General features: G+C 39.4%; 1 protein-coding gene across 4 annotated transcripts in view; it reads left to right on the top strand.

The window, feature by feature from the left end:
* The window catches only part of slc12a7b (solute carrier family 12 member 7b), a gene marked incomplete at its 5' end in the record, with an annotated part of 69,746 nt that extends 55,654 nt beyond the window's left edge, over positions 1–14,092 (top strand). For 3 of the 4 annotated variants that reach the window (XM_083901657.1, XM_083901660.1, XM_083901659.1), the window contains 14 exons: positions 148–322; positions 424–542; positions 672–770; positions 1,069–1,188; positions 1,968–2,072; positions 2,508–2,676; positions 3,144–3,339; positions 3,558–3,727; positions 3,834–3,965; positions 5,144–5,251; positions 6,107–6,223; positions 8,627–8,802; positions 12,042–12,175; positions 13,677–14,092. In XM_083901657.1, coding sequence (XP_083757783.1) covers positions 148–322; positions 424–542; positions 672–770; positions 1,069–1,188; positions 1,968–2,072; positions 2,508–2,676; positions 3,144–3,339; positions 3,558–3,727; positions 3,834–3,965; positions 5,144–5,251; positions 6,107–6,223; positions 8,627–8,802; positions 12,042–12,175; positions 13,677–13,768 — 1,912 coding nt within the window. In that variant the 3' untranslated portion in view covers positions 13,769–14,092. The remainder of the gene's footprint in view (positions 1–147; positions 323–423; positions 543–671; positions 771–1,068; positions 1,189–1,967; positions 2,073–2,507; positions 2,677–3,143; positions 3,340–3,557; positions 3,728–3,833; positions 3,966–5,143; positions 5,252–6,106; positions 6,224–8,626; positions 8,803–12,041; positions 12,176–13,676) is intronic. The other variant, XM_083901658.1, reaches the window with a different exon arrangement.
* Between the last annotated feature and the right edge of the window lie 386 nt (positions 14,093–14,478).

Raw genomic sequence — 14,478 nt, 5'->3', positions numbered from 1 at the left:
TCCTATTTCTGTTAAGCGTTTGGTAGAGGCCATTTTAGCTGTGTATGAATGCACATGGTTTGGCAGGCATTTATGGCAACAGGACACACTGAACTCGAAATAAAACAGATATGTGTATGAACATATCCAACTGTTTTTGTATTGCAGATTTGGTGACTCGGTGAAAGGAAACCTTGTCATTGGCACGTTATCATGGCCCTCACCCTGGGTCATTGTAATCGGCTCATTCTTCTCCTGCTGTGGTGCAGGACTGCAGAGTTTGACCGGTGCCCCTCGGCTGCTGCAGGCCATTGCACGGGATGGCATTGTACCTTTCTTACAGGTCAGACACACAACAACACAAAGTATACTGTAAAAGCAGTCGTCATCCTCAAATGCTCATTCTCCATTTTCCAACTTGATTGTGTGCATGTGTCTTTATAGGTGTTTGGTCATGGGAAAGCTAATGGAGAGCCTACCTGGGCTCTGCTCCTCACTGCTGGGATCTGTGAGATTGGTATCCTCATCGCTTCACTGGATGCTGTGGCTCCTATCCTCTCCATGTCAGTACCTGTCTGCAAAATTTCACTGCAGGCTTTCTTTTAATTAAAAAACACATCACCAGATAAAGTATATGATTCCCTGCGATTTTTTACTTCTCCTAAACTTGACTTATTTTCGTCCTTGCACAGGTTTTTCCTCATGTGCTACCTGTTTGTCAACCTGGCCTGCGCTGTTCAGACCCTGCTGCGAACACCAAATTGGAGGCCACGCTTCAAATACTACCACTGGTGGGTGGCAATTTCACTGTGCTATGATCTCTGTCTTTATGTCCAGTGACGAAAAAGTGTTTCTTAAAAGTCAAACGTTACGTTTTAACAATGCAGACGACGATGCTACATAAGATTTTTGGATGCAATCAAATAATCAAACTAAGAATCCTCCATCTGCATACAAACTCTGTCGGTGTCACCAAAAAACTCAGGACTAGCTTTACTTAAAACTATGGATTTCAATATGTGTGTAATTTTTCTCCCGTTCTTCGCCTATATGAATTTTAAAACACTGAGTTTTGTTTTTCTCTGGCAGGGCTCTGTCATTCCTGGGAATGAGCTTGTGCCTTGCCATAATGTTCATCTCCTCCTGGTATTATGCCATTGTTGCCATGGCAATCGCTGGATGCATCTACAAATATATTGAATACAGAGGGTAAGAATAACTTAATACATATTCATTTCTTTGTTTTAAAGGTCCATTGTGTAATAATCTGCAATTTAATCGTATGCTTGTTCATCCATCCATCCATTTTCTACTGGTGCTGTGCCAATGTGAGCTGACATAGGGTGATAGGGCGGGGTACACCCTGGACAGTTCGCCAGTCCATCGCAGGGACACATATAGAGACAAACAACCATTCAACTCTCAGATTCAGACCTACGGTCAATTTAACAAGTTAAACTCCATGCCCTTGTTCAACCAGGGCTGGAACCCAGGTCTTCTTGCTGCATGCTTGTTCATATAAGAGTGTCAGGGAACTATGGTTGCCTTCACATACCAGAAATGAATGAATTTGCTCTCAACTCTCAACACATTCCGTGATGTTTCCCCCTTCTTCTTTTTTGGTTTAAATGCATTGGGGCAATGTATGTGGAGCAAGGCCCTTTTCATATAAAAAAATCTTGTTCTAAAGCAAATTTTTTTCTACTTTTAAAGTGATTATACACTTATACAAACACACTTATAGGTAGTATATTCCATTTCTGTCATTAAACCTTCCTGAATATTACACACTAGGCCTGGTGTTTTTGTAGTACACAGAGAATTGGCAAGGTGAATAACTTGTTTTATGCACATTGTAAAATATGTAAAGGTGGTTGCATTTAATCAGATAATTCTTTCATTACCATACCAACACTTCAAATTTCAACTCAGAACTTTAGAATGGTAAATGGCAAATTATATATTTTTCAATTCATTGTTTGCTTTAGGGCAGAGAAGGAATGGGGTGATGGGATCCACGGTCTGTCTCTAAACGCAGCACGCTACGCCCTTATTCGTCTTGAGGAGGCTCCACCACACACAAAGAACTGGAGGTACGGTATTGTGTGTATACATATATATATATATATACTGCATGTATGTGTTTTATATGGCTTTGGTTACAGTTTAGAAACAGTGCCACCTGTCACTGTGTGACAAAGAGAGACACGACTAGACTCAGAGAGTGAATTAGAATAATCTGTCGGTCCTCTAACTAATCTGATTAAAAATATTTTTGCTCAGCCTTCACTCCAAGCCAAGGCCCATCATGCAGATAGTCTGTCTAAAAACTATCAAACTCTGTTACGTTTGGTATGTGATGTTTACAGAAGTCTGTATACATGTTTCTGGGTTCCAGTAATTCTGTAATGACAACTCTACTCTTTACTACTCCAGGTTTTCCTGAAGTTTTCTTTGTAAGGTTGTTAAAGATAAACTAAACAAGCCTTGTGAGATTGAAGTGTGTTCTTTTCTCTTGACATATGCAGGCCTCAGTTGTTGGTGCTCTTGAACGTGGACTCAGATGCAGGAGTGAAACACCCTCGTCTGCTCTCTCTCACCACTCAGCTGAAGGCAGGAAAAGGCCTGACAATAGTGGGGAATGTTTTAGAGGGAACGTATCTCACTAAAGACGCAGAGGCCAAGATGGCTGAGCAGGTATAACAAAACAAATACAACACAAATATATAGTCATTGGTTCATAATGCTCATGTGTTTCACCCTTTTTCTTTTAAAAATGGCAAAATTATCTGTGTATTGTTTCCATCAAGGGTCATTTTAATTCATTTACATTGTAGCTAAATGTCGCCACCTACTGGCCACATTGAGCAAGTCATCCTTTCAGCATCTTGATTGTCTGTGTCCTGAAATTAATTTTTAATCAGTGGATTATATTTTCTGAGAAAGCATGTCATGTTTGAATTCAGAGGCTGGGGTGCAGATTATACAGGCTGCTGCAGTAATAGGCAAGCATTTTCAGACCCATTAGTATGAATTAATGATGAGAGCACTGAGGAAGCAGTAAAGTTGATCCATCTGTTTGGTATTGTTGAATAAATTGGTGAATCGCTGAGTTTTCGATCCCCCTTCTGTTGTCTTTTGTTCTCTCCTCATGGGGTTCCCAGAACATCAAGTCTGCCATGTCAGCAGAGCGGACCAAGGGTTTCTGTCATGTCGTGGTGTCTTCAAACCTCAGAGACGGCATGTCGCACCTCATTCAATCTGCAGGACTGGGAGGCATGAAGCACAATACAGTCCTAATGGCCTGGCCTGGGAACTGGAAGCAGTCCAATGACCCACAATCATGGAAGAATTTTATAGGTATTAGTTCAAATATGGAAAACACGACACAACTGTGGACATTTATCAGCCACTACAAGAGAATAATAATTTAAAAATAGTTAAATAGTTTAAAATAGTTGGACGTAATGAAAATGCATATTCTATTCCACAATATAAAGTAATTTAACCAAAGTCGCACAAAAACAAAGGCATTGACACACAGTGTCACATTTTTTTCTCTCCCTGAAACCATCCAGAGACGGTGCGGGAGAGCACAGCTGCCCATCAGGCCTTACTTGTGGCTAAGAATGTAGACAGTTTCCCCACTAACCAGGACCGCCTGGGGGAAGGCACCATCGACGTGTGGTGGGTGGTCCATGATGGAGGCCTACTCATGCTGCTGCCTTTCCTGCTGCGACAGCACAAGGTTGGTTTGTGTGTTGAAACCCTCATTTTCATTGCTCTTCTTTTATTCAGAATGGTTTTCCTTTATATAGTCACTTCTATCTGTCACTGCTGTGCTCTTTCACTAGGTGTGGAGGAAATGTAAGATGCGCATCTTCACTGTGGCCCAGATGGATGACAACAGTATACAAATGAAGAAAGATTTACAGATGTTCATGTACCAGCTGCGATTGGATGCAGAGGTGGAAGTAGTGGAGATGGTGAGGAAAACAAATTCAAACACGATGTAGGTAGTGTCAACAAACCTGTTATTTGTGGATGCTATCTCAACATAAATGAGATAACGACAAATAAATAGGGCTGTCAGTAGATTAAATAAATGAACTCATTAATGAATCACGATTAAAAGCTTATCTTCTAATGACTAAATGAATAATAATTAGAGTAACCAGACAGTGTGCATCATCTTTTAATCATATCTGTCTTTTTACACTATGTGATTTGGTGGATGAATGCAACTAAGGATTATTTTCATAATAGATTAATTTGTCGATTATGTTCACGATTAATCGAGTAATTCTTTGGTCCATAAATGTCCGAAAAATGTTGATCAGCGTTTGTCAAAACTGGAAATGATGATGTTCTCAAACGTCTCGTTGTTTTGTCCACAAACCAAAATTATTCCGTTGTTAATGATTTCTATGTTTAATGCAGCAAAGAAACCAGAAAATATTCACATTAAAGATGCAGAAACATCACAGAAACTAGAAAATATTTACATTTAAGAAGCTAAAACAATCAGAAATCTTGTTTTGATCATGAAAAAAAGCTTCAAATCGATTATCAAAATAGTTAGACGAGAATCAAGATATTGTTTCAGACCCTAACCTCTATGATTGCCATCCCGCATGCAAAAAGAACATGTGTTAACGTTACAACAAAAAACTCCACCTGAGAATGTCCTTAGAAAGTCAGACATTTACATTTGTGATGATAAAGAGAGAGAGAGAGTTCAAATGGAGGTCGCCAGGCAGCTGCCAGCATATTACGGGCACTATCAGTGCCTGGAGTGGTTAGTTTGTCACTTACTTTCCAGTCAAGGCAAAGGATCGCAACTTCAAGTCATTGTCAACAAATTGTGCCGTGACACTCAGGTAGTTGTCATATTGCATAAAACGTTTGTTTTATCAATGGTTCTGTTGCTCACCTTCCACCCAACAATCTCTCACATCTGACTGACTGCAGGCAAGTGACTCTTTCGCGCGGATAATTCCCAGCTTTCATGTCGCTCAGCGAACACCACAGAACTGCGTTAAATAATTGTATCGCCACCATTAACGTGTTACCGTTGACAGCCCGACAAATGAAGCTTGTAAAGTAACTTCCTGGACATTGCCTTTGATTTGACGTTGATTACTTTCTGTTCCAATCTTTGCAGCAAGATAATGACATCTCAGCATTTACCTATGAGAAGACACTGGTGATGGAGCAGAGGACTCAGATGCTGAAACAGATGCATCTGTCCAGGACTGAGAGGGAAAGAGAGGTAATGCAATGTTTATGAATCTGCACTCTGCAGTCCTGTCAACTCTGGCTGGCTGGAGCTGTATTCATGTACACTACCGTTCAAAAGTTTGGGGTCACTTCGAAATCTCCTTATTTTTTAAGGAAAAGCACTTCTTTTTTTTCAATGAATATAAGATTAAATGTATCATAAATACACTCTATACATTGTTAATGTGGTGATTCTAGCTGCAAACGTCTGGTTTTTAATGGAATATGTACATAGGTGGTGTATAGAGGCCCATCTCTCCAGTGTTCTAATGGTACATTGTGTTAGCTAATCGCGTCAGAAGGCTATTGGATGATTTGAAAATCCTTGTGCAATGATGTTAGCACAGCTGAAAACAGTTTTGCTGCTTCTTTGACGAAAGGGCAAAACCATTATTTTGAATCAAAATCGTTATTTCTAACGTCTAATTTCTAAAAGTGTGACTTTTAACGGAAAACACAAAAAAAACTGTATGGGTGACCCCAAACTTTTCAACAGTAGTGTAGATACTAATAATATCAACTGAATGTTTGTCCGTTTACTCAATGTATACCTGCAGTGATGACTCACTTGCTCTATAACTTAATGTCAGGCATTTATATATATATATACATATACATGTGTATGTATATATATATATATATATATATATATATACATATACATATACATGTGTGTATATATATATATATATATATAGATATATAATGACATAACAGAACAGACTGCATAGTTAAATGATGACAGTATTTTTGTCAAGTTTGATCAACTGCTGCAATTCGTGACAATTGGTCCGTTTCCCTGTTCACCTGCCACCTTCTCTCTGGGTCGCCATGCCGCTATGCTCAGATTCAGAGTATCACTGATGAATCGCGTAGTTCAATCCGGAGGAAGAACCAAGGTGCTGCCGAGAGCACAAGCCTCAGCCAGCAGTCCTCAACGGTGGAGGACAGTCAGGAGGATGAGGTAGCCGGTTTTCAGTCATCCCACTGTCCCTCACTGTGCCCAGTGGCCCATCTTCACAAAGCTACATTGTTTTGGCTACCATCGTTGCTTGGCATTTAGAAATGATTGGACAATTTAAGTAGCCTCACTCTGAAATGTTAACAGAAGTCAAAAAAACTCAGTTTGACATTATTCTCACTTGATAGGAAGGAACTGGAGTGAGTCTTAAGGAGCAGTACCACAGGATGAGTTCTTGCTGTAACCTAATTTGGGCTGTCAAAAATAAATAAATCAGTCTTGTTTTTTTTTGTTTTTTGCTGATATAAGAGCTGTTAGAAAACATTTAGCTGATTTTATTCAAGGTTTTCACCAAGATCCCTCAGAGATTTGAATAAAATGTGAAGGTTCTTAGTCGTCCAGGTCAAAGTCATCTTCAGGAGTTCACCTGTTATTTTAGGAGGCTTCTTCAGCTTTGAAGCACTGTTGTCCTGTTGCAGCAGTGAAGGCCTTTAGTCCTTTTTCTGCAGTCACTGGCTGACAACTTAGTTGCCCATAGGTCCAGATTGGCACCCAACATTAGGGCTTTTTCTTTTCTTTTTTTTTTACTGTGTAGTCATTGACACCTGCTTTGTGAATATCAGCCTGATGCACCGGACCCTTCAAACTCCCATTAATTTCATCACGCCCCTCCCAAAATAAATGGAAAGAGGAGACAGTATTCTCTCAGAAAACTGAAACATGTATGAAACAAACGTAATCCTTAAATTTACCTCTAATTTGAAATATTGGATTATGTGATCTAATCAGTTGTAAAGTTAAGAAAAGCTGAGTCATGTCTACTTTATCCATCTTATACGTCTTTGCACTAGGTTTTCCTGGTGTGTTATTAACGTTACAGCCTCAGTGGGCTTGTTTCATTTGAATGACTTTGTCTGAGTTGTGACATGATGACAATTCTGTCTTCTCTCTCTTTAAAAAAAAAAAATAGTTTAATTCTAGTGACCATCCCTTTTTTCCACAATAACACCCCCCACCCTCCTGCCACTCACATCTTGGTCAACCCAGAGGTTGTACAGTCAAGGCATCTTGCTGACTTTACTGCTTAGTACTTCTCTGAGTCTCTGAAATACTTTTTTAAATCTTATTTCTTGAAATCCTTTGTCCTCATCATCATTAGGTTGTCTGGAAAATAGGCCTGGCTAATTATGGGGAAAATATCGTATCACAATATACTTTTTATGTCATTAAATGTCGATATATATCACAATATAAATCTAATTAAGACTCCTGTCAAGCTTAAAGATTAGACTGGGCGAGATATACGAGATATATGGAAATATAAAACTGCATACAGGTTGTTTCTCAGGGCTTATGAAAGGTTTTCTTTTGAGATGTTTGCTCTTTTCAAGGGAGACTCTCATGACTAAATAAAGTCTACAGTTACCTTGTTTAATTCTTTGAATTTCTTATGGTAAATGAAGGATATTTACCTTTTAGAAACAAAGGATTGGCTAAAACAATTATGGTCAAATTTAAACTGTAACACGAAAAAATGGGCTTAAAGTTAAAGAGTTGTTATTAATTAAATATAATCATGTCGATTTGTCATTTTTATCTATATATTTAATATTTATAATCATGTAATATTTGGTGAATTTCACTCATTTGTTGAGTATAATAATTATGGAGATTATCAATGTAACAGCCTTTAAAACCAAGGAAAGTCATGACAGAAATGGACCATATCTTAGACCATGACTGTCATGATATAGATAATATCTGTATATTCTAGCACAGCCTTTATTTAAAAAAGGTAATTTACTGTTTTATAAACTTGGGAATACTAAACACACCTAGCTTTATGGTTCATAATAAAACTATATTCTATTCTATTCAAAAGCAGAAGTGAACCACATAGTGTGCCATGTATGTTAACGATGCTTATCTGTGTCATTGCAATACGCTGTATCAAGAGAATGTATTTTGCATTAATATTGTATAAATAACACACCTCTTGGTTGATATCATGCTCTATACCACAGCTCTCTTTTCTCATCAGTGCTATATTGTGTCGACCCTTGTAGAGGCCTTCAACCTGCCCTGTTGTCTTTGTTTTTACTTCACTTGTTCGTCAATGGTCTGTATGTTGTGTTGTGGTTGTTGAACAGGTTTGTATTGTTTCTATAAGCATGATGGTGTCCTCTATCTTCACCTTCCTGCAGTTTTCTTCCTAATTGTCTCCATTCTTCAATATCTGTTGTCTTTGAGTATTTGTAATCCCCGTTACCAGTTCCACCGCTTTTCACGTCACGTCCTCTCTCGTTCTTCCTTCTCTTCTGTTCTCAAAAAAAACATCTGTGGGTTAAAACTCTCATCCACCGGTGAGATCTTTTCTTCTTCTCACCGCTCTCCTCTCCTTTCCAGGCTCAGCTCATTCACGACAGAAACACAGCATCTCACGCCACGATCAATGACAAAGGCGAGGCTGGGCCAGAGCGCGTTCACATGACTTGGACGAAGGAAAAGTTGTTCATGGAGCGCAATCGTAACCGCGAGTCCAACACCAACACAGTTGTGCGCGACCTGTTTAACATGAAACCGTAAGTACTTTCAAGTTCACTCTAAACGAGACACGTTAAGCAACATCTGTGCATTTATTGATGATGGGCAAAAAAGGAGGGAAAGTGAAGCTACTGCTAATACATTCCTTTGAAGTGATAGTGACGGGGCAGGATGTGGCTGTATGATAAACTAACAGTCAATGTTGACTGCTGTTTGCATGCCCTGGGCACCCCGTGCACCACAAATCAGCTGGAGACACAGACACACACACGCCGCTCACTCTCCTGCACCAAAGTCTATGGAGAAAATGTGTGGAAATTTGTAATGCTGCTTTATTTGTTAAATTTAGTCATTTAGTTAAATCCAAACGAAGGGTTTATCACATTTGAACTTGCTGATGAAAGCAGCAGTGGTTCAACAACTGTGTTGTGGTGTAAAATTTATGATTTTCTGTGTGGACATCAGTGCAGGAAGTGATCTGTGAGCACAAAGCAACGCAAACTTCAGTTTCCATTTGGGAAAAGGGTGTCTTAACAGTGAGATGAGGTGGCTGACATCCATGTTTTCAGTAAAAAGTTGAAGTGTCTGTGTCAACAGTGCTCTGTGCGAGTACCTCATACATTCACACTTTCTATGTACTGTATGTTACTTAAGAACGCCGTAAAGGTGCTGATATGTAATGTGATGCACGTGCCTTGAAAGAATTTTGAAAAGTTTCTTGCAAATTGTAAAAAACATGTGTCAGTGTGTAGTGAAGTAGTCGTAGCAACAAGTCCCGACAGGGTGAATGTTGTCGGCGCTCAGGCTGCAGTTGGTGCATGTGTGTGTGTGTGTGCACTGTCAGTCATTTCAGTCTTAGGTTAGTGTACATGTGGTGTGGCCATGCACTGTCTCCATCCCAGACTGTCTATAGTGTCAGTGTGTTGATTTCTTCTTGTGTGTCCCAGTTCAGTTTTATATTGGCTGGTAAAGTTTGGAAAACACCACAGGAAAAACTAGGCACCTGAAAGCCTTACCTGTACATAATATTCTCAATTAATTGATTTTCTGATGTCTGAAAATGATCAAAAATGTGGATGACGTTCTCAAATGTCTTGTTTTGTCCACAACCTGTGACATTTACTGTCACAGAGGAGCAAACCAGAGAATGTTCATATTAAATGGCCATTGGATAGCTCACCTGGTAGAGCTCGTGTCCTCAGGCTAAGTCCATTTTCATTGACCTGGGTTCAAAAGCATGCAATGTGGTGGAGAGAGCTGGTGTAGAAGCATCTAAGCCTGTTTCTGTTGTTCTGTCCCATTTTCCTCCTTCTAGAGAGTGGGAGAGCCTGTAAGTCGCATTCTCTTTGCCCTAGGCCATACGTGTGTGCGTGTGCGTGTGCGTGTGCGTGTGCGTGTGCGTGTGCGTGTGCGTGTGTGTGTGTCCTTGTGTGTGTGTGTCCTTGTGTCTGTGCATGAATTTAATGATTCTACATTTTCCGTATGTTGGTGGCAAAATTTCCATTTTACTTGCATGTAATAATCATGACATGAGCAAATCTGTGTGTTCCTGTGATGTTTGTGCTACCCTTGTAAATGCCTTCTTTTCTCCTAATCTAATGTAGCGCCTGGCAATTGGTGTCATGTGCTTGTAACATCGCACTCTAACATTTATGATAAAGAGGCAACTTCTTTAGAGATTGGAAATGCTTTGAGTGTAGTAACTATTACAAAAAACATATGGTACAACTGAAAAACTAAACTAATAGACAAATAATGTCAAATAAAATGCTGCATGTTCTCTTTTTCTTTAAAAGTTGCCTCTTTATTTGAATTCCAATGTGCCTCAGTCCCTTTACTATCCCTTTTTTTTTTGTTTTTTGAAAATAACATATAGAGATGGGTATCAAGAACTGGTACTTAAGTGGTACTTCTTAGATTCCTAACTATGCCCCAAATGAATAATGAAGCATTAAGTGAATATGGAAGTTGCTGTGAACAAAGTCTTTGCTTGTCATGGCGGACAAGTGCTCAACAGCTCGGGGTCACTTTAGTACTTCTATCATAAGTAATCAGGTAGTTGTGAGTAAACGAATTCAACAGTTTATAGTTAAAGGGGACATATTATGCAAAAATCAACTTTTTAATCATATAAATCCTTATATTTGGGACTCTGGAGGCCCTACCAGTCAGCAAAGTGTGAAAAAAGATGACTCACTCATGTTTTTGTGGTCCTCCTCAGTCTAAGTACCGGACTTCCACACTCATTGGGACGTCACAATGCGCTAAATTCCTGGAATTGTTGTCTCGCAGAGCTCCGCTTTGTCCGTAAAACACACAAGAGTGCTGGCGAGGACAACAGTATCCTAAAACCGACGGCAATGTTCCTGCTAGAGCCTACAAATGATCACTTTTCCAAATGCTAACTGCTGTTAGCGCAGTTTAAGTTTAGTTTTACTTTTTTTAAGGTGGACCTAAAGAGATACTACTAAACAGAGCGTTCTGAACAGGACTGTTTTGGCAGGCTGATTGAACTGCTGCGGCGTGCTTCGTCCTGATGGTATTTTGACCAAAGACATGCTCATTAGGACACCAACATGTCCCCTTTAAATGTGTGGCTACTGTTAGCATCATTTTTCACAAACTCTCGTTTGAGTTTTGAAAATAGATTGATAAGCAGTATCAGTATTGGGATCGATAAAATCCTAATGATACCCATCCCTACAAACGCAACGTTTTTCAAATCACAACTCAAAACTCAATAACCACATGCACACTGCCCCTCTATAAAGTGTATACATTTCCTTTGTACATTGTTTTATATATCTTTTTATCCTATGTTTGAATGCCCTATGATTTTATTGTACAGTGTCCTTTAGTGTACTGAAAGGCACTTTTTAAATAAAATGTATTATTATTAGTAGTAGTAGTAGTAGTATGCTTTAATTAAATTGTGTATTTTGTTTGTTAAACTGGTGAAGGTGCTTTCTCTAGATGTATGCACAGTATTACAGTATAAAGTATATAACATTCAATTGTCACATAATTTTTTTAATTTTACAACCATGGAAACAAGAGACTCTTTTAAACACAAGCGTGTTCTCACTGTGTTTTCCATTAATACTGTGGACCAAGATTATATCTTAATTTGACCCAAATTAGGCCTCAATACAAGCCAGTATCACGACTATGATAAAATAAATGACTACATTTAAACATTAGTGTAGATCATTATTAAACTGTGTTTTCTTCAGTGCTGATTTTTTATTTATTTTTTTCTGTGAACTTCTCACATCAGGAACCAGTCTAACGTCCGTCGGATGCATACAGCAGTCAAGCTGAATGAGGTGGTGGTGAACAAATCACAAGGAGCTCACCTGGTTCTGCTCAACATGCCTGGACCACCAAAGAACAGAGGAGGAGATGAGAACTGTATCCTTACTGACTGCCTTACTCTAGTCCAATGGAATGCATTCTTACAGCATGTGATTGACGGAAAGAGCCGTGTCTCATTTCATTGCTTCGCCTATCCCACCATTCATGTTTTAAAGGAATACTGTGCTTCCCAACCTCAGTTTCCCCTAAGTAGAGAAATATCGTCATTCTTTTTCTTGTTACGTGCCCACCAGTGACACTTGGTCCTGTTAGCGTAACTGTTAGCAAAGATGGTGGACATTAGCGTTGCAGTTTTAAGCCTCGGACCAAGGCTCAGACCAAGTGACCAAGTGTCACTGGTGGGCACGTAACAAAAAAAAAGAATTAAAATGTAATAAAACTACCCCTATTCTAGTCATATGAAGCTAAATGTTACGGTTACTACATTCAAATTCAAAATACAGAGGTCTTTTAGGTTTCCTTTTTTGACCTAACTGGCAACCCATGGTTGCTCGGCAGCCGAGACTCTTCTGACTGCAATGATTGGTAGACAGTGGTAGGTGGCGCCACATGCCAAAACATGATTTCAAAACATAAACATGATTTGCAGTCTGCAAAATATTTTTATATTTTTTTTAATGCAAATATTTTGTCTGTACTGTTGTTGTTGGTGAGTTCAGTTTGTTATATGAACATTATTCCTGAGTCTCTGTGACATATTAGGAGGGTTTTATGGCCAATTGCTTTAGATTTATTACATAATGCACCTTTAAGTGTGTGTTCTGTTCTTAAAGGAATACTTCACAGATTTGCATTTAGCTTTGTATTGCTAGAATAGGGCTAGTATTTATGAAAAATTGTGCTTCCCAATCTCAGTTTCCCCTGAATTGAGAAATATCTTCATTATTTCTTTTGTCGTGTGCCCACCAGTGACACTTGGTCACTTGGTCCAAGCCTTGAAACTGCAAAGCTAATTCCGCACTTTTTAGACCCACCTGTAGGGGGACAGGACCTCATTCCCAAAATGTAAACAGTGTCCACCATCTTTGCTAACAGTTATGCTAACAGCACCAAGTGCCACTGGTGGGATGAAGAATGAAGATATTTCTAAATTAAGGGGAAAATGAGGTTGGGAAGCACAATTTTTCAAAAATGCTAACCCTATTCTGGTAATACAAAGCTAAATGCAAATCTGTGAAGTATTCCTTTCAGAGACAATAGCAGCGCAGCATTGAATCGGTCAAGAGAGCTACAGGGAGAAGATGTTTTGGTCCAACAGTTAAAGTTCTGACAATATAATTTGAATTTTAATGATCTGTATTGTGTTCAGCTGGAGCTCTGCTGCTAGGTGACAGCGGTAATGAAATGGAAAAATCATTTCAGCAGTTTATCCTCTGAGGTCTGTGCAGCTGACAAAAGACATCTGCTCTGTATAGGCTGCTTCTGTAGAAGAATTGAGACACAGCTATGGTGGAATGAGGTCTCAGTGGTGTGAATATGATGTTGGTTTACATAAACTGTCATATAGCTATATGCACCTTAACTGCTGTCACTTTAGACATGGAGTTCCTGGAGGTTCTCCTCGAAGGTCTGAACCGGGTCCTTTTAGTGCGAGGAGGTGGTAGTGAGGTCATCACCATCTACTCTTAGAAAAAGAAAACTCTTTCACCCCACACTGCACACATGGTCTGTTACCATGGATACCAGTCAGCGGGCATTCTTGGGGGAAGAATCCAAATTGGGTTGTGTTTTTTTATGAAGGGCAGGGTTGTTAGAAGGCTGGACCACTTGTGATTAAGCGATGGTCTGGAGGACCTGAGGATAAAGGGAAGCGTTGGCACTGAAGCTGCTGACAGACAGAAGGACTGAGAGGGCAAACACAAGTTTGAGTCCATGCTGGGCCACAACACACCTGCACATGGAAAATCGAGCATAGAGACACTTTATACTTTTCATTTAACTCTGAAAAATGTCAATGCTGTTCTGTTACATTTTCATGTTCTGTGTTCATGTGTTCATGTGTTCATGTTGTTTTGAGTTACTGACACACGATGTTTAAAGATGGGGGGGGGGGGGGGTGGTGAGGGGCCATTTACATGTAGCTGTAATCTGAGTTTAGTCTTACAAAAGTAAACAAAAAAACAAAGAAAAGCGGAGAACAATCCTGCTGCAGAAAGCTCAGTCAAAACGACATGCTTTTTTATTTGTACATATATATAAATATCAAATAGTTTGCCAATGTAAAGGGTCTGCATCTGCATTTGCACTCAGATGCTGTCATTTAAAAATGGCTTCTCAGTTCTCGTGCAAGTTGAAATGACTGTAAAGGCTGTAGCATTTATTGCATTGCAATTATTTAG

Source organism: Microchirus variegatus (genome assembly GCF_963457635.1).
Source record: "Microchirus variegatus genome assembly, chromosome: 15".
Lineage (NCBI taxonomy): Eukaryota > Metazoa > Chordata > Actinopteri > Pleuronectiformes > Soleidae > Microchirus > Microchirus variegatus.
Note: the sequence above shows the minus strand (reverse complement) of the source record. Positions and strands in the feature narration are given on the sequence as shown.